At 51.0% G+C, this 19,093-nt stretch overlaps 1 protein-coding gene and 1 pseudogene across 3 annotated transcripts in view; both read right to left on the reverse strand.

Annotated features, from left to right (window-relative positions):
* Positions 1 to 6,499, reverse strand: LOC129012353 (golgin-45-like; annotated as a pseudogene).
* Positions 6,500 to 6,506: 7 nt separating this feature from the next.
* The window catches only part of ACTN1 (actinin alpha 1), a 105,144-nt gene continuing 92,557 nt past the window's right edge, over positions 6,507 to 19,093 (reverse strand). Inside the window, exons 12-21 of one of the 3 annotated variants that reach the window (XM_054447520.2) lie at positions 17,600 to 17,750; positions 16,950 to 17,058; positions 16,343 to 16,483; positions 15,047 to 15,229; positions 14,632 to 14,766; positions 12,980 to 13,159; positions 12,151 to 12,297; positions 11,174 to 11,254; positions 9,277 to 9,435; positions 6,507 to 7,207 (exon numbers count right to left, since the gene is read on the reverse strand). In XM_054447520.2, the coding sequence (XP_054303495.2) occupies positions 7,049 to 7,207; positions 9,277 to 9,435; positions 11,174 to 11,254; positions 12,151 to 12,297; positions 12,980 to 13,159; positions 14,632 to 14,766; positions 15,047 to 15,229; positions 16,343 to 16,483; positions 16,950 to 17,058; positions 17,600 to 17,750 (1,445 nt within the window). In that variant the 3' untranslated portion in view covers positions 6,507 to 7,048. Of the gene's footprint in view, positions 7,208 to 9,276; positions 9,436 to 10,645; positions 11,255 to 12,150; positions 12,298 to 12,979; positions 13,160 to 14,631; positions 14,767 to 15,046; positions 15,230 to 16,342; positions 16,484 to 16,949; positions 17,059 to 17,599; positions 17,751 to 19,093 lie in introns of all 3 variants that reach the window. The other 2 variants (XM_054447521.2, XM_063651687.1) reach the window with 2 other exon arrangements.

Below are 19,093 nucleotides of genomic sequence, written 5' to 3' on the forward strand. Positions count from 1 at the left end.
TTAAAGGGCAGTAAGTTCTCCCTGGCAGTGACTGCAGGAATTGAAAGTTATATTTTCATATCTAGCCTAGAATCATCCAAAATTTTTCTTTGCAGCAAGTAAGGTGGTTGGTGAAAACTCAAAACATGGATTATCAGGCGAGCTCTCTGTATAGGTAGTTGGATCTAAAGTTCGTAGAACCGTTTCAGCCATTTTCTCAGCTGGGGTGCTGCAGAATTCAACTGTCGATGGAATCTTTTTCTGATTGTTAATGCCAACATTTCCCAGAAGATGAGAATTTACTGCTTTTGCCAACTTGTGATTTGTTAATGCCAGCTCTGCTGTGCTGTGGGGTTGTACACTAGGGGAGTAAGGTTGCCCTCTTCCCCACTGCAAGGAGACTAAGAGCTCCTCCAATAATTTCTGGGTAGCTATCATTTCCTGATGAAACTGTTCCCGTTCACTTAGGAGATCCTGTATGGCCCCACGTGCATCACGTTTTTGACACTGTAAAACTGCTCTTGAGGCTGGGTGCAGTGGCTCATGCCTGTCATCCCAGTACTGTGGGAGGCTGAAGCAGGAGGATCACTTGAGGCCAGGAGTTCGAGACCAGCCTGGCCAATATGGCAAAACCCCAACTCTACTAAAAATACAAAGATTAGCCAGGCGTGGTGATGGGTGCCTGTAATCCCAGCTACTTGGGAGGCTGAGGCACAAGAATCACTTGAACCCGGGAGGCAGAGGTTGCAGTGAGCCGAGATTGCAACACTGTACTCCAGCCTGGGCAACAAAGTGACACTCCGTCTCAAAAAAAAAAAAAAGAAAAGCAAAACTGCTCTTGATGCTCTTGAGTTGGTTAACTCATCTGCCATTACCCTGCTTGCAAGGAATTTACTTCGCCATACATCACACTGTATTAACATACGTTCTAACTGTTTGGAAAGCTGAGCTGTGTTTCAACCTAGGGCTTCATTTTCTAAAATGAGCTGATTTTTCTCAAGGACTAGACACTCAAAGTGATACTGAAGATCATCCCCAACAGAAGCCACCAGCAACTTTTTAAACTCATGATTTACCTCCATCTGTATATGGAGCTGGTTTCAAAGACCTTCTTTGTCCTGTAGTAACCTTCTTTCATAATTCTTGAGCTTTTCCTTTTTTTTTTGAGACGGAGTCTCGCTCTGTCACCTAGGCTGGAGTGCAGTGGCACGATCTCGGCTCACTGCAACCTCTGCCTCCCAGGTTCAAGCGATTCTTCTGCCTCAGCCTCCCAAGTAGCTGGGACTACAGACACGCACCACCACGCTCGGCTAATTTTTGTATTTTTAGTAGAGACGGGGTTTCACCATATTGGCCAGGCTGGTCTCAAACTCCTGACCTCGTGATCCACCTGCCTCAGCCTCCCAAAGTGCTGGGGTTACAGGCGTCAGCCAGCCTCCAATACATTCTTTACTCTGAGAGTTCCTTATTAGGTTCTATAATTCCCTCTGACTGACCAAGTAATTCTCCTTTATGATGTCCCAGAGACATCATAATTTTGTTGGAGCTATCATGAGTTATTTTATTTTTATATTTTTGTTGGAGCTATCATGAGTTATAGCAGCTTAGGGATCTAATATTCTTTTTTTCTTTTTCTTTTTTTTTTTGAGACAGAGTTTTGCTCTTGTTGCCCAGGCTGGAGTGCAGTGGCATAATCTCGGCTCACCACAACCTCTGCCTCCCAGGTTCAAGCAATTCTCCTGCCTCAACCTCCCGAGTAGCTGGGATTACAGGCGCCCACCACCACGCTCAGCTAATTTTGTATTTTTAAGTAGAGACTGGGTTTCTCCATGTTGGTCAGGCTGGTCTCAAACCCCCAACCTCAGGTGATCTGCCCGCCTTGGCCTCACCAAAGTGCTGGGATTGCAGGCGTGAGCCATCACGCCCAGAGGGACCTGATATTCTTACAGCTTCCATTTCTACTGCTTTTCAGTGAGCATTTTCCCTGGCTGAACTCCTGGGCTCTCTGTGATGGAACTGCTTTCTTCCATGGACCCTGAAGGCTATGATGGCTTCTGGATTGGACCCCAGAAGGAACTTCAACAGATTTAGGTGGCTCCTCAGTTGGGGATGAAGGGCGACTTTGGTTTCTAAACTTTTAAGAGTAGTCATTTTTTTCCCTTAACCACTGAAAATGCACTCCAAGACTTCTACTGAACAACCTCTAAGATTCTTATTCTCCCCATTTCAGGGGGCTTCACTTGACAGGCTCTTTGAATCGGTATCACCAGGTTAACTTCTCACAGACTTCTTCCATTCCGAAGACCTGCCCAGGCCCTCCAGACATCCCTTACATTGCCTTTGGATTAAGTTTAGGATGTATCTTTCTTTTCCTCTTCCATCAAAAATAGAATCCAGATTTGGGGGATTTGACAGGCAATAGGGCCCACAGGCCATATTATCCTCAATCTAAGATATGATCAGATTTATAGATGCTCCATTATTTTATGAGCTATAAAGAAAAAGTGTAACCAGTTAAACCATAACACAATGCTTTCTTTAGAATTTTATTATGTTCTTTATGTACTCATATATGTACATTATTATATACTTATTGAAAGAGCTCAGACTTTTTTAGACATGTATCATGTACAATATGAGGAAACCAAATTTGCTAAAATTCTCTTCTGAATCCCTTGTCAGAGTCTTCTTCTTCTTTTTTTTTTTTTTTTTTTTTTGAGACAGAGTTTCGCACTGTCACCCAGGCTGGAGTGCAGTGGCGTCTCGGCTCACCGCAACCTCCACCTCCGGGGTTCAAGCAATTCTCCTGCCTCAGCCTCCCAAGTAGCTGAGATTACAGGCACCCACCACCACACCCAGCTAATTTTTTGTATTTTTAGTAGAGACAGGGTTTCACCACGTTGGTCAGGCTGATCTCGAATTCCTGACCTCATGATTCACCTGCCTCAGCCTCCCAAAGTGCTGGGATTACAGGCGTGCCTGGCCCAGAGTCTTTAAGTGCCTGTTTTTCACACACCGTTGCCTGCTGTGCCATCAATAGAACTGAAAATGCAGCATTTCTTTTTCTTTCTCTCTCTCTCTCCCCTCCCTCCATCCCTTACTCCCTTCCTTCCTTCAGCATGATCTTGGCTCACTGCAACCTCCATCTCCCAGGTTCAAGTGATTCTCCTGCCTCAGCCACCCAAGTAGCTGGGATTACAGGCACGCGCCACCACATCTGGCTAATTTTGTATTTTTAGTAGAGATGGAGTTTCACCATGTTCTCAGGATGGTCTTGAACTTCTAGGCTCTAGCGATCCGCCCACCTCAGCCTGCCAAAGTGCTGGGATTATAGGTATGAGCCATTGCACCCTGGCTAGCATTTCGTAAGCCAGTACTACACCATGATCATCAGCATTTTCTCTCTGGGTACCCACTATGCAAGTTTTGATACCGGAGCTTGATCTTACCAGGAGATAAGATTAATGGAAGTTTTTGAGAAAACAGACAGGACTCACATTCCTGTCTCAAATAGGCAGGCAATGACACTAAGTCATGACTACTATCTGGCCAACAGCAATTCTAAGACACCATTAATCCTAAAGTGAGATCGACTGTATGCTGTATCTCGATATCAGAGATGCTAAAATGTGAAAATTGATGAATTGAGACAGTTCTTATGAGGCCACCTTTTGGGTTATCCTAAAGGTGATACCCAATCTAGCCCATGAGCAATGGCCCCAGCCTCATCCACTGACAGGCATCACTTTATCAGACCAGGTCAGACTGGGCCAAGTGCATCCTGGACATTTGGAATTGGGACTAGTCTCTTGTGTCAAGAAAATGTCAACACTAGGCACTGTGGAATTGACCTCTGCCACCATGGGGAGGTGTGCACCCAAAGCTGGGCTGCAGGGAGAGGAGGGAGGCTGACACACAGACAGAGGCCAAGATAAGCTAGAGAGAAGGCAGGACCTCAGCCTCCCAAGGGCTTTCCAGTTCTGTGGCTGGTGCCTACCTGGAGCTGGGCTGCCCTCTGGCTCCTGCATCTGAGACAACAGGAAGCCTTACATCTCCTTCTGGGCCCAGCTATTCTGGCCTTTTTGGGCTCTCAGAGCTTGGAAGCTTCCTTCTCCCCTCTCCATGGATGGCGCTTTTAAGGCTTAGGAGGTCAAGTCCAGCAGCTAAGGCAGCCTCCCAAGGGCCAATGTTGCACACTCAGACCTTTGAAGCTAGGGCAGTTTCTCCAGCAGGTCATGCCTATGCCACAGGTCACTGACATCAGGGAGGCAGCCAGCTCCCCAGGGCATGAACGATGGAGCACATATTAGCTTCCTATGGTTCTGTAACAAATTATCACAAATGAAGTGGCTTAAAACAACACAAACATATTATCTCACAGTTCTGGAGAATAGAGACCCAAAATGGGTCTGTAGACCTGCATTCTATCTGGAAGTTCTCAGGGAGAATCTGTTTCCCTGGCTTTTCTAGCTTCTAGAGGCTGTCCGCATTCATTGGCTTGTGGCCTCACATCACTCCAACCCCTGCTTCTGTTGTCCCATTTCCTCTGATGCTGACATGCCTGCTCCCTGAGGACCCACCCAGATAACCCAGAACAATCTCCCCACTTCAAGATTCTTAATCACATCTACAAAGTCTTATTTGTCATATAAATTAACAATCATGAGTTCCAGGGACTAGGACATGGACATCTTGGGGGACCATTACTCAGCCTACTACTACTCGGCACAGAGACTGAAAGCGGGTTCCCCTTAATGATATTTTTCTGTAATCAGGCCTTTTTCTTTAAGAATATTTTGAACAGCGTAACAAAGCACAGCTGACTTTTTTCCCCCCTTTTACAGACAGGGTCTTGTTATGTTGTTCAGGCTGGACTCAAAAGTCCTGGGCTCAAGTGATCCTCACCTCAGCCTCCCAAGTAGCTGGCACTACGGACATGCACCACCACGCCCTGCTAGAGCTGGTTTTTATACAACTCTAGGGACAATACCCATTGCCACTTATTAAATGCCTACTGTGTGCCAGGGAGAGAATGAAAGCAACATTATCGGCCCCATTCAAGGAGGTCACTTGCCCAAGGTAATCCAAATGGCCGGGGACAGACAGACTTGAGCTCACATCTGCCTCCCTTGACAGGCACTGATGTTGAGGTTGTATTTCTTCCCTTGGCATCCATAATGCAGACCCTAAAGTCTTGTTTGTGTTGGAGAGCTTTGGAGCCTTAAATTCAGAGGCGCTTCACACAGCTCATGCCACCTGCAGAAGTACCAGAGAGCCTGGCATAGGCCAAAGAACTGGCAAAGCCTTCAGTCTCTCCTCACCACCTCAGGAAATTGAATCTGTTCTCCCTCCTAGTAACTCACTTAGCCAAATGACTACACTTGTTGGGCACTAACCCCATGTCCAAGAGACAACTATGAGCTGGTCCAGTGATGGAGGAGGTGGGTGGCAGCTAGGTCACACTCCTGCCACAGATTTGGTACCCAGAACAGTCATTACGGTTTTGTTAAGGGATGGACAGGCCAGAGAGAGGAGAGATGGGCCTTCATGAAGATATCAACAAAGTCCCTACAAAAAAGTCAGAGGTAGATAAAAATATTAGGCAGGAAAGAGATGTAATGGATTCATCCCACTGACGTATGAACAATTAATTGCCACCTGTCAATTGTCAATGGGAAGAATTCCATCCACCCAATCATTTAAAGCAAGCTGGAACCGGTTACAACGAGAATTGGTCAAGGATGAAATTCAAAGGATGCCCAGGGGGCCAGTGATGTAACGGGTTGCAAAACAAAGGTCAGATAAAAGGCATGGGCTCAGGGGCCCTGGTGCCAGAGCAGACGGCATCCTATAGAGACTATCTTTTACTCTGGAGAAGCTAGAGCAGTACACACAGTATTCGGCATTCAGGGATGGGGCCTGAGATTCTGTATTTCCAATGAACTCCCAGGTGATGCTGAATAGCTGCCATCTGTGGGTCATCTTGAATAGCAAGGGATGAGATGACTCTTAAGAGACAACTCAAGCTGTTCCCTGCAGCAAAAATAAAACGAGTGGGGGGAATGCAGATGTCACAGAGCTGTTTGATGCCGTGGAAAAATGAAGGTGGGGTTTATCATCAAGAAGTCCTTTACACATACATGACTTTCTGTCCAACTCATAGGAGACTGTGAAGAAATTACCTTTTCCTTTTTAAAATGAAGAAACCGAAGTGTAAGAAGATTGAACACAGCAGGGTCAAAAACATTAGGAGTAGATACAGGTGCCCCACACCATCCTTGACTCCACACACACTTCCAGAAAACATCAAGCAAGGAGCAGGCAAAGAGCTGTCATAGGAGTGTGGTTGTTTTAATACCATCTGTGCCAAGCAATATCAAAGTTGTCCATACTCTCCAAGTTTGTCCTATTTTTAATAGACAATATTAAAAACTTTTTAAGTGTGTGCTGATAAAGAGACTAGTCACACCTCTGAGGGGATTTAAAAATGAGAAGCCACATAAATTATCTTCCTTAAAAAACAGCCATTTCAAAAGATTTTCTTTAATATCATAAAATATTTTCATGGACAAGTGAGCTAGCAAACACACATGCACCAATGTGCCTTTTGACAAGAGTACCCCCTACCCCGACTCCCACACCAAAGTGGACATGAGATTGGAGAAATGAATACAGCAGATGGAACAGATAGAAGAAAAAAAAAATCAGTAAAAAGGATGGAATATAACTTTGTGCTTGGTTATTTTCCTATGTCACAACAAAACAAGACATTTCGGTGCAAATAGTTAATCTTTCCTCTTTTTTTCCATTTGTCTGGTGGAGAAAAAAATACTTTTTCTATAATAAAATATGTAGTTTTTTGGTTTTTAACGTAACTTTTTTTTTCTTTTTTGCAGAAAATAATTTTGTAAACTGTCACTTCGCGGGCAGGGAGGCTCGATGCCACGTGGGCCCCAGCTCACCCGGGTGGAGGCTGGGAGCTGAAACCGAACCCAGGCAGGAGATGGGCGACGGCGGAGGTGCAAGGCAGGGCACGGCGCACAAGACGAGGGCGGCCGGGCGGGGTGGATTAGAGGTCACTCTCGCCGTACAGCGCCGTGGAGAAGGACATGTAGTCCAGAGCACCTGGCACGGAGTCGGGGCCGGTGTAGGGGGCCATCCGCGCGATGCAGTACTCAGCCTGGTCGGGCGGCAGCTCGCGGCGCAGCTCGTCCATGGTAATGTAGTTCTGCGAGGAGAGAGTGGTCAGGAAAGCCGCAAAGTCCAGCAGCCGTAAAGCGGCGCGGCCCGACACAGCCGCAAAGCCTGGCGGCGTGAAGGCAGCATGTGCCGTTTGCATTTTGCCTCCCTCCTGGAACTACAGGATGTACGGACATAAACATCCACACATGTAGATACCGCATACGCAACATGTATTTTTAAAATTCTCTCAGGTTTTCCACTTCAGTACCTACTTTGTAAGCCACTTTCCAATCTAATTCCATGTGCCAATTACACCTATAATCATCTTCTGAATCACACTAGTCTGCATAATTGCGTGCTGGAGCAGTATCAGCAGATACTCTGGTGGAGCGTATAGGTTCCCGGAGGGACCCCACACGCACTCAGCTGAGCTCTCCGGAGGCCTCGGACAGAGAGTCTAATTTTAATGAGCCCTCCAGCAGATTAAGAACACCATCCATGTTTGGGCATCACTGCTTCCCAAATACGGCCAGGCTATCTTAAGCTCCTTTGCAGAAATGTGGGCCTTTCCCCATGCAAGCAGCTCCAGCCTGGGTATCTGCCTTCTCTCAGGTTTGCTCATGATAGGTCTACTTGGAAGCTGCTTCTTTTAGGAGCTTCAAGATCCAGGAGAGCTCATTTGGGGGCTCTGACCCACAAGGTAGTCGCCCTGCACCATGCCCTACCTCTGCCAGAGTGCCCTCGGAACCAGTTTGAGGGAGGGTGGAGCTGCCACTGTCAATCCAAAAGTCGGGAGACCAGGCCCCTAGCTGGGCTCCAGTTTTCCTCCTCTACAAAATTAGCCACTACAACTAAGTGGTTTGAGGATCCTTCCAGCTCCAAGGTGCTATGATGCAAATAACGTTGTTCTTGTACTTAAATCAGACCTTTAGGGACTTCTTTGTAGGTTCAGCCTTTATTCCCTTACAGACAGACATTTCAGAAATTATACTCCCTCCCTACTGGCTTTTGCTTTCGATGACTGATTCTTTTCAGTATTTTTTAAGACGGAGTCTCACTCTGTCACCCAGGCTGGAGTGCAGTGGCGCAATCTTGGCTCACTGCAACCTCCGCCTCCAGGTTCAAGCGATTCTCAGGCCTCAGCCTCCCAAATAGCTGGAATGACAGGTGCACACCACCACGTCCGGTTAATTTTTTGTATTTTTAGTAGAGACAAGGTTTTCCCATGTTGGCCAGCCTGGTCTTGAACTCCTGACCTGATCCATCCACCTCAGCCTCCCAAAGTGCTGGAATTACAGGCGTGAGCCACTGTGCCTGGCCTGAATCTTTTCAGTTTTGAAGGAAGGATGGCATAAGGATTTACTGTGACTTTTACAGAACAGAACACAGACCCTAGGCCCCCACCCCACCCCCACCATTTCTTCTGGCTGCTCTGTGAGTCTTTTCTCTAACATTCGAGGGATCTGTGGTTTCGTTTCTACAGATCCCCTCAGGTCCCTGGACTGGAGATGGCTGTGGTTCTGGGTGACATCCAGGTCTACCAATGACCATCTCAGAACAGTGGAGACTTGGACTGAGCCTCTGGCATCCATGGAGATAACCCCCTGCATCCGTCCACTGCCAGGTGGAGTGTTGCAGGGTACTTGGGAGACTGGGAAACCCAGAGTAGATCACTGCTCAGGGTAGAAAACACGAGAGACATGCTTCCTTCCTGGGTCCCACAGTCCCTCTTCCTGCTCCCACTATAGTCCGTGCTGATGCGCAGGATGATACCAAGGGTGAAGTCCCAGGGATCGTCAGATGGACTCCAAGAGTCCAATCACACATCCACACCACTCTATTCCCGTCTGCCACCCGTCATTTCATCCCAGCTATAGAGTCCCTCACTGGCATGCAGTGATCCTGGAAGGGTCACTTACACTAATCCTGTGTCCTGACACCTTAGCTGAGCCCAAGGCATTCCAAAAATGGGTAGAAGTGGCAAACAAGGAGAGGCCAAAGGACCCTGGTAGAAGGGGTGGTTGAGGAGTTCATGTTCCAGCTCTCACCCCTTTAGATCACAGTCCAGCCAGTGCCTGCCACCCCAGCACAGTGCCCACGCCATAGGACACCCACCTTGTCCCCGGCCAGGATCTTGAAGGAAGCCATGACTTGGTCTGCTGTATCTGTGTCGGCTGTCTCGCGGGACATGAAGTCAATGAAGGCCTGGAATGTCACTACCCCCAGGCGGTTGGGGTCCACAATGCTCATGATGCGGGCAAATTCTGCTTCTCCCTGGAGGGAACAGCCAACCCCAGGCCTGTCAGCCCATGGCCTGCTGGGAATATCTCATATGGACTGAAGACCCTAGGGGCTCAGAGCAGCCTGTGGCTGGAAGAGGAGGGCACATCCCCCTGACCTAACCTGGGTTGTCCTAAGAGTATGATGGGGACACAACACCCAAGAAGGGAGACCCAGCTCAGGGTTTCCCACACCCTGCAGATGCCTGGGTTCCTCTCAGAGCAAATAATCATGTTGATAATAACTATAATAACAACAATGATTAACAATGGCTGACACCTATGTAGCATATCAAGTATTAATCTAAAAGCTTTATTTCAATTCATTTAATCCTCACTACAACCATAAAGATAGGTATTTTATTATCTTCATTGTATAGATGAGAAATCTGAAGCCCAGACAGGCTAAGTGACTTGCCCAGGGTCACACAGCCAGGAAGCAGCAGAATTTGAACTCAGGCAGTCTGGTTCTAGAATCTGTTCTCTCCCCACCACACTATATCTTCTACATGCCAGATACATGCACACACTTAAATTCCTTCATTTAATCCTTGTAACAGTCCTGTAGGGTTCCCCCACTTCACCTGAGGCAACACACTAATGACGGCAGGGCTGGGATTTACTCCCAGGTTCACTGCTCCTAGCCCCATGCCCATGCCCCGTGCTGGGCAGCCTGTGGGCCCTGCACTTGGCACCATGACTCAGGAGTCACCTGACTGCCCTGTTCAGGATGTCTGTGCGAGGGGGATAGACTAGGAAGGTTGGGGGGTGGGGGATGGCCTGTGACAATGCAGAGGGGCGGCAGGCCCGACCAGAGCCACTGCCAGGACAGAGGTGGAAGTCTCAGTTTCCATGCTCCATGTGAGGTGACGCATGCCAACCCGAAACCTGGGATGTCCCACACCACCAGTCCTTCCTGCCAGCCTCAGGGTCAGCCCAGCTGTCCACAGTGGGAGTGAGAAGTACCAGAAGATGAAGTGGCACAGAGATTGAGGCGAGGAGGCCAGGCCTCCCGGATACACACAGGCCCGTGGCCGGGCCGGCTTTCAGGGAGCCATCTTCCCCAAGGACATGGGCCTTGGGGCTCCTCCAGGGAGGGCAGCCCTTAGCCTGAGGGCCTCCAGCCTGCCACTCCTGGGACTTGGCTGCTCCTGCCAACTGGCTGCCTTCTCACCAGGGCAGACAGAGGGTGGGGTTTACGTTACCATGTTGTAACCCATGGAGATCAGGCAGGCGCGGAAATCATCCGTGTCCATCATGCCTGTCTTCTTCTGTGGGGGGCAGTGGTACCAAGACACAAGGCGGGTCGGGAAGGCAGGAAGAGGAAGGGCCGGCCCAGGGCCAGGACAGGAACAGATGGCCAGAATGGGGATGAGATTTATGGTTTTGGGGGTCAGGATGGGTAAAGGAACATAGGAGAAGATGCGAACACACATCGGTGGAAATGTCCAAAGACAGGAGGAAGACAGAGCAGGGAGATGCAAATATCCACCCATGGGATGAAGAGCGGCGAGGACGGAAGACAGCGGGCACCCAGCAGGTTGCCACAAAAGACAGCAGAGGGCAGAGGGTGGACCAGTGATGGGGCAGACAGAGACAGCAGGAGAGGACGAGCCCCATGGCCCACAGGAGGGGGACAGGAGATCCAGACAGAGAGAAGAGAAAAAGGAAAAACGCATTATTTCTCGCCCCAGATGCCACCCCTGAGCGTGCTCCATGCAGGAGGCGAGTACCTGGGGGTCGTTGCCAATATCATAACCCAAGCTGATGAGGCAGGCTTTGAACTCCTCGGGACCCAGTGTGCCGGAGTGATCCTGGGGCCGCGGTGCGCCAGGCAGCGAGCCATGCGGTGTCAGGGAGGTGGAGCCGTGAGGGGGGCATGCCCCGGGGGAGGGTGGCGTGTGTGGGGAGACACAGGGACAGGCATGCGGAGGGAGGGTGGGGGGGCGGGGGAGGAGGGGAAATAAAAGTGCACACGGTTAGACACACCAACGAGGCTCCAGGGGGTGCCCTCCCCCCAGCACACGCAGCCCTGCTCCAGGGAGCAGGACTACAGTGGGGTGTGATGAGCCACAAGGGTGAGAAGCTCCCCCAGAAGTGACCCAGCCCCCCCCCGCTTCCCCAGGGGCTTCCCCCCGAGGTGCCTAGAGAGCCATGAAGCAGGTGGGGTGGTGGGCAGCACCCAAGCCCATGCTCCCACGCCTTGGGACCGCCCGCAAGCCCCAGGGCACTGGGAAGGGGCAGCCCACTAAACCCGGCCTGACCCAGAGCTGGGATGGGAACCCAGGACCAAGGCCTCTGACATCCCCGGCAGAGTCCCAGAGGCCGCTGGAAGTCGGGGTAGGGGTGGGGGCCATCGAGGGCAGGAGGAGTCTCTCTTCTGCTCCTCTGTCTCCACAGCCAGGGAGCAGCAAGCCTTCACTGAGGGTGACTCCTCATGGTAGGAGAGCAAGGGTCAGGGGTCAAAGGTCCTCTTTCCACCCACAGTCTGAACACTCTCTCCCGGAAAGCAGGGAAGCTTATGGGGCACCAACACAGGTTTTCCAAGGCTGGTTTTGCGGGGTGCATTGAGTCAGGGCAGGCTGACGGCAGTTTCCCCTTTCTCTCCCTCCTCACTTGCATGGCAGCCCACGTCCCGGGGAAGTGCCCTCCAGGGCCCTGGGGCAGGGGTTGGGGGCTGCACTAAGAAAGCACAGGATGGGGCTCTCACCCGGTCAAAGTGGTTGAAGGAGGCCCGGAACTCATTCATCTGCTCCTGGCTAATGCCCTTGGCATCCCGGGTCAGGATCTGGTTCTCCACCTCATTGATGGTCCTGGCGATGGTGGTGAGCAGCTGCTCCCAGCCCACACGGATGTGCTGCAGGACGGCAAGGAGCCTGTCAGCAAAGGGGTCCCAGGCCTGGGCTCCTGGGGGCCCCTGCCCACCCTACTCCCCAACCATGGCCAAAGCCATCAAACTTGGCCTTCTGTGTGGCTGAGTGTCACCAGAGGAAGGGGAACCAGGACAAGGACAACCTACTAAGACAGGGACCCTAGATGACCAAGGGGCAGGGTGGCAGCCTCTGCCTGGGAGAGCAAAGAAACCAGGACTTGCCAATGGGGGTCAGGTCAGGAAGGAGGGCAGATTTGGGGGTAGGAAAGATTGAGACAAAAAAATGCGTGATTCCCCAAACCTCCAACCCCACAGCCACACACAAACACATACATACTCTTTCACAGTTAAAACAAGTAGCCATTTTCAAAGCAGGTGCCTGAGCCAGTGTTTGGAACCCACCAGCACCCAGAACCGCCAGAAGTGCTTATTCTGAACTCCACCCCAGAACTAGTGAAGCAAATTCTAGAGACAGGGCCTAGAAATGTGCATTCTCAACACATTCCTTGGGAAAGCAGAAGGTACTAAAAATTGAAGTGTGAGGCTTCAGGGGTGAAGTGAATTTATCCTCCAACTATGACCTGTTCCCTTGGAGACTTCCCCACCCAGGAGGAAGAGCGGAAGGGGACACGGGCTCCCCAAGAGGAACAAGGCCAACCCCACCCACCTCCATGGTGTAGTTGGTGTGCTTGTTGTCAAAGATGAGTGCCTCCTGGATGAGCTGGTGGTCGCCCTCCAGCTGATCAATCTTTGGCTTGTAGTTGACGATACTCTTCTCATACTGCCGCAGGTGGCTGAGCTGGTCCTCCAGGGTCCCGTGCATCTCAATGGAGATCCTCCCGATCTCCTGCTCACCGGGAAGGAAGCACCTTGTCAGACCACCTCACTCTGCTCCCATAGGGTGGGGACTGGGGCCTCCAAAATCACCTGTTAAGCCCTCAAATGATTCTCAGTTCCCATCCCAGCCCTAAGGAGGCCATCACTGGTAATTAGTAAGACACTTTTAGCATGGGTGCTCCTAGGTATGGAAACAGCACTACAGAGATATATAACAAGCACTGTTATCATTGGATGAAATACCTACCAACTCTCAAGTACCTGTCAGCCTCAGGAAGGGGATGCAGGGTCAGTTCTAACCTAAATATTCACTCCTCTGCTTGCCATTCAAATGCCCCTTTCCCAAGTCTTGTCCATCTCAGGGACCCACTGAACCAGGATCCTCGTAGCCTCGGCAGACCTCACTCACCTCCTCAGTACCCATGCTCTTGCTCCTGCTGTTCCGCCTCCTGGGATGCCTGCCCTGGCCCACCTGAATCGCATCCATCCCTGCAGGCCAGGCCTAATGCCCATTTCTGTCTGTTATTCATCCATGTAAACAACCCTTGTTTGTGAAAGCACTTTCTGTCCACTCAATTCAATCCAGTAGATATTTCCTGCCTGTCTACTAAGGACAATGTGCTGGCAGGGGTGCGGGGGAGCGACACATACCAATGTGAACTCAACATGGTCTCTGATCTTAAGGAACTCAGGAGGTCATGCTCTAGCCAAGCAGGGCCCCTTTCCTGATCTGCTAAAGCACCCCACTCTCCACCCCACACAATTCAGCAAACAATTCTGTGCTCCACTGGGGTTCAGTTCTCTTTCTGGGAAGATCAATCATCTTCTTTGACCAGGCTCATTGCTCAGGAGAAGGAGGAGGAGGAGAGGAAGGGGAGGCCTGGTCAACAAGAGACATCAAAGGGATTAAGCTGGATCAGGCGCTCAGGAACTGACCCTCCTATGGGACTTTCATAGGCAGCTTTTTTTTTTTTTTTTTGAGACAGAGCCTTGCTCTGTTGCCCAAGCTGCAGTGCAATGGCGTAATCTCAGCTCACTGCAACCTCCATCCCCCGGGTTCAAGTGATTCTCCTGCCTCAGGCTCCCAAGTAGCTGGGATTACAGGCACACATTATCACACCCGGCTGATTTTTGTATTTTTAGTAGAGATGGCGGGGTTTCACCATGTTGGCCAGGCTAGTCTCGAACTCCTGACCTCAGGTGATCCACCTGCCTCAGCCTCCCAAAGTGCTGGGATTACAGGCGTGAGCCCACAGGCAGCTTCTTAGTGGTGTCCTCATATGTCTTTGCTCCCAAATCAGATACTGCCAGCAGGGCTTCCTCACATAGGCCCCCATAGCCTTCTACAGGACAACAGACCCATGGTGGGCTCCGGGCCTCAGTCCTCTATGGGTCCCACCCAGGGAGACAGGCAGCCTGGCTGGCCGAAATAGTGTGGGGAGGGGTGGGAGCCCCAGCACTGCTTCCCAGCATGGGACCCACCTCCATCTTGGTCTGGATCCAGGGCCCGATGACATTGGCCTGGGCCCCAAACTGCTTGCGTAGCCTCTCATTGTGCTGCTGTCGGGCATGCTCCTCCGTCAGAGCTTGGTCCCTCCGTGGCACCAGCTGCCGCACCTGGAGCAGGAACAACAAGGCGACTTTCAGGACGGGTCAGCCATCTGCCCATGTGCGAGATGAGGAAATGGAGGACCCAGAAGGGGAAGGGCCGGTCAGTAACAGAACAGGAGTAAAGGTGTCAACCTGTTCTGGAAATCTAGTCATTTGACATTTGGACAAACAATGAGTGTTTACTATATGACAATTTTTAATGAAATTGACAAAAATCAATTAAAATGGACAAAAATCCCTGCCTTTATGAAACTTACGATGGCTCGGCCCATGCCCTTCAACTCACGTGGTCCCATTTGCCATTGATCTCCTGAGGCGTGATGGTTGTGTAGGGGTTGGTGCCCGCCATATTGACGTGGTAGGTCTGGACAATCTTGGACACCTCGTTGTGGATGCCCAGTATGGCCAGGCGCTCCTTGTCGGCATCAGGGAGGGTGGCCTTGAACTGCTCATGGGCTGTGGTCAGTCCCTGGACAGAGATGGGAATATGTGGGCAAGAGGAACAATGGGAGCGCTAGAAGTGAGTGGAAGGGCCATGGAGGTTGAGTTCCACACCAGCTGGGAGACCAGGAGACATCAATTCAAAGATTCTGGTGGCTGAGAACCGGGATGGCAGGTATGGCTACAGGAAGGTGAAGCCACAGTCATCAAAAGCAACAGCTTCATCCTTAGGGCTGGTCAAATTAGCAGCAACCTCTCTGGTGTGTTCACCACCTCCCAGGTCAGGGAGAAGGGCTGCCCCAGAGGCTCACTCCCCAGATGACCTCCCACAACATGAGCTTCCTTAGCTCCTGGCAAAACCTTTTAAATCCAGTACTCTGCAGCTGCATGAAAGATTGAGGAAGCTGCTAATTGATGTGAAATGAGCTCCAAATAAACGTTACATTAAAAATCAAGGTTCACAGCTGAGCACAGTGACTCATGCCTGTAATCCCAGCACTTTGGAAGGCTGAAATAGGAGGATCTCTTGAAGCCAGGAGTTCAAGACCAGCCTGGGCAACAAAGAAAAAAACCTCACTTCCACAAAAATAAAAATGAAAAAATTAGCCAGGCATGGTGATGTGAGCCTGTAGTCCCAGCTACTAGGGAGGCTGCAGCAGGAGGATCGCTTAAGCCCAGGAGTTGGAAGCTGCAGTGAGCTATGATCCCACCACTGCACTCCAGCCTGGGTGACAGAGTGAGACCTTGTCTCTAAAAAAATAAATAAATAAAAATCAAGGTTCAGAATATGGTATATAATAAAAGGTACTTTTTGTTTTATACAAAAAGGGTACAAAGCATGGAAACAAACATATTTGCTTGTGTGCAGAGACTGTAGTCAAATTCTTACCTTTGCGGAGAGAACTAGGGGCTGGGGGATAAGGAGTCAGAGGGAGACCCTATCATAAACCGTTGTTAATTTTTTTTAAATTTTAGACCATGCACATATATTATCATGTCAAAATAAGTCAAATGCAAAGGTTCTGGGTCTATAAAATCCTTGGGATGCTCTTCCTCAGGGGCAGTCCTGCAAAAGTGACCCACAGAGCATGGGCCAGGGGCCCCAGGGGAGCCAGCCTCTGGGGAGTGGGGTGGGGCTCACCTGGATCTCCTCAATGGTGTGCACAATGAAGGTGTCCTGCAGGTCCTCCATGGCCCCCTCCATCCAGTTGTTGAAGGGTGCAGCCCGCTTGGCATACTCCAAGTACAGCTGGTCAATGGTCTCCAGCAGTTTCTCGGTCCGCTGGGAGTGCCAAATAGGGTAAGGGTTAGTACAGTGATGTCCAGAATCATCCCCCACTCCTATCGAGATCCTCCTGGTGAGCCCCAGGTCTAGAAGCACTGACTCAATCAGGCAGAAAGAACAAGCTCTTCCTGCCAGGTATATGAACCATCTCACATCACAGTCACCTGGCCTGGCTCCCAGAGTCTGGTGTGTAGAATAGGAGGGTTCTCAAATGGCTGGGGTTGGGCTGTAAAGCACACTAAACTGGGAGGATGAGACACGTGAGGGCAAGAGAGGAGGCACTGCCATGAGGGCAAAGTCCAAATCCTATGCCAAAGTGAATCCTCCACATTTAGGCCAGGGTTGGGGGAGGTCTGGGGAACCCATAGAGTCTTTTAGCCCAAAGCAAAGAGAGTCAAGAAGCAGGAAGGGGCACCACAGGGCTGCCGGATATGGGCCTAGATCTCCCTCTGGGACCCCTCACCTCCAGAGCTTCCCTTCGCTTCTGAGTTAGGGCCCCCAGATTGTCCCACTGGTCACAGATCTTTTGGCAACGGGCGTTGACACTGGGTGAGTCATAATAGTCCAGCTCACTGGGGAGGGAAGAGACAAGGAAGTCGGGGGACCCAGGTTAATTTCACGGCCCATCTCCCTCTCCCTGAGGCTGTCAGTGGGGTGGCTGGTGGTGCTGGGAAGAGCCAGGGGCGCTCCCTTCAAGAGACCTTCCAGGTACTTCTTCCACCCCTCCCCTCTTTCAGGAGACTGGCAGAGAGGAGACCAAAGAAGACCCCTTCCCCAGTCATGGCTGGAGGTGACACCAGCCTTCACCCCAATGGCCAATGGCAGGGAGCCCTCGAGGCCCAACAAGAAAGCTCAGAACCAAGTCTTGGTCACCCTCTGCTCCTGTACTAGCTACAGGCGAGAACTGGTGGCCTTTAACAGGAAGGCAGTGGTCCCAGGCTCCTTCCGCACCAGGAGAGATATTTGTCTCCTGCGTTGACTCCCTCCCCACCTGGGCACCCACCTGTACTCACCCTCCCCATCTTCCATGGCCACACCCCCACCTCCCCCAGCAGCTGAGAAAGCCCAGCCTCAGCCCCTCACCACAGCGTAGGGGTGTCTGGGGCTACCTACTTGAGCTCCTGTGCAATGGCGGCAATCTGCTCCACGCGGTCCTGGTGGGCAGCCAGGTCACTCTCGAAGGCCTCATGCTTCTTGAGCAGGGCCTTGATCTCCGAGAGGGTGGCTGTCTCATAGTCCTTCTGTCGCAGCATGGCCTCTTTGCCTGGGTTGAGAGAGGGCCACATGGCTGAGCAGGAGTGAGAAGCATCTCCTTGGTCCCAACCGCCCACCCCTCAGGGCCCCAGGAGCTCCACTTCTGGGGGTGCTTCTCAAGGAGGTGCCCCCCGTGCAGGGATCTGCAGGGTGCAAAAGCAGATGCGCAACTAGAACATCCACCCACGGGCACAACGGGGAAAAGCACTCTCTCCTCAGAGCACTTCCAAGGCCATGAAAGTGTCTACGTAGGAAGGCTATGCAGGAGTCTGTGGGAACGCATAGGGCATGACCTATACACACAGCGGGAAACACAGCCATCCACACCCTCTGGTATAACCAGGAAAAAAACAACCCAAGCACCTCAGGGGTACCCTGCCTTTAGAATGTCCCCTGTTATCGTCACTGGCTGCCAGCAGCCCTGCAGGGGCCCCTTCCCTGGGTCAGCGTGTCCAGTGCACTCTGCACAGAACCCGATAGTGGCTAGCGCCTTCTCTGACCCTCAGACACACTGCCCTCTCTATACAGGGCACGAGCAGGTCTTGCGTTTCTTAAATTTGTTTCCACAGGAGGAAAGCAGGAACAAGAAACGACCTCCCAGGGCCATTGCTAGACGATGCTCACCAGCTGCCTTGTGAAGTTGACAGGCACAGGACAGGGACTGGCCCGGCCTCCCTCACTCACATACCCAACCCTCTGCTGCTGGGATGCTCAGCCCGTCTCAATAAATAAGGCTGGGCTGGGAGCCAAGGCTGTGTCCCCAGGCAGCATTTCTTTCCTTCCCCCAACTCTTTCTTCTTTAAAACAGAATGGTAATATATCATGTTTAGAAAAAAAATTACAGGTAAGCCTACTTATCCACTCCTATTCAGTCTTTCCTTATGTGGATATTCTTTGGGCATATTTAAATTATGTGTTCTGCTTTTAAAATACTTAGCAGCACATTGGCCAGGCACGGTGGCTCCCACCTGTAATCCCAGCACTTTGGGAGGCCGAGGCGGGCAGATCACGAGGTCAGGAGATGGAGACCATCCTGGCCAACATGGTGAAACCCTGTGTCTACTAAAAATACAAAAATTAGCTGGGCGTGGTGGCACATGCCTGTAATCCCAGCTACTCGGGAGGCTGAGGCAGGAGAATCGCTTGAACCAGGGAGTTGGAGGTTGCAGTGAGCCACTGCACTCCAGCCTGGTGACAGAGTAAGACTCCGTCTCAAAAAAAAAAAAAGAAAATCAGCGGCACATTATTGGAATTTCTACCCTGGCTCCATAGTCTTCTCATGTAGACGTCTGCTGAAAGGCTACATGTCCACTGCCCTAACCCTTCACTGGCCTACTGTGGGGTGCTGGCCCC

This window comes from Pongo pygmaeus, chromosome 15 (genome assembly GCF_028885625.2).
Source record: "Pongo pygmaeus isolate AG05252 chromosome 15, NHGRI_mPonPyg2-v2.0_pri, whole genome shotgun sequence".
In the NCBI taxonomy this organism is placed as follows: domain Eukaryota; kingdom Metazoa; phylum Chordata; class Mammalia; order Primates; family Hominidae; genus Pongo; species Pongo pygmaeus.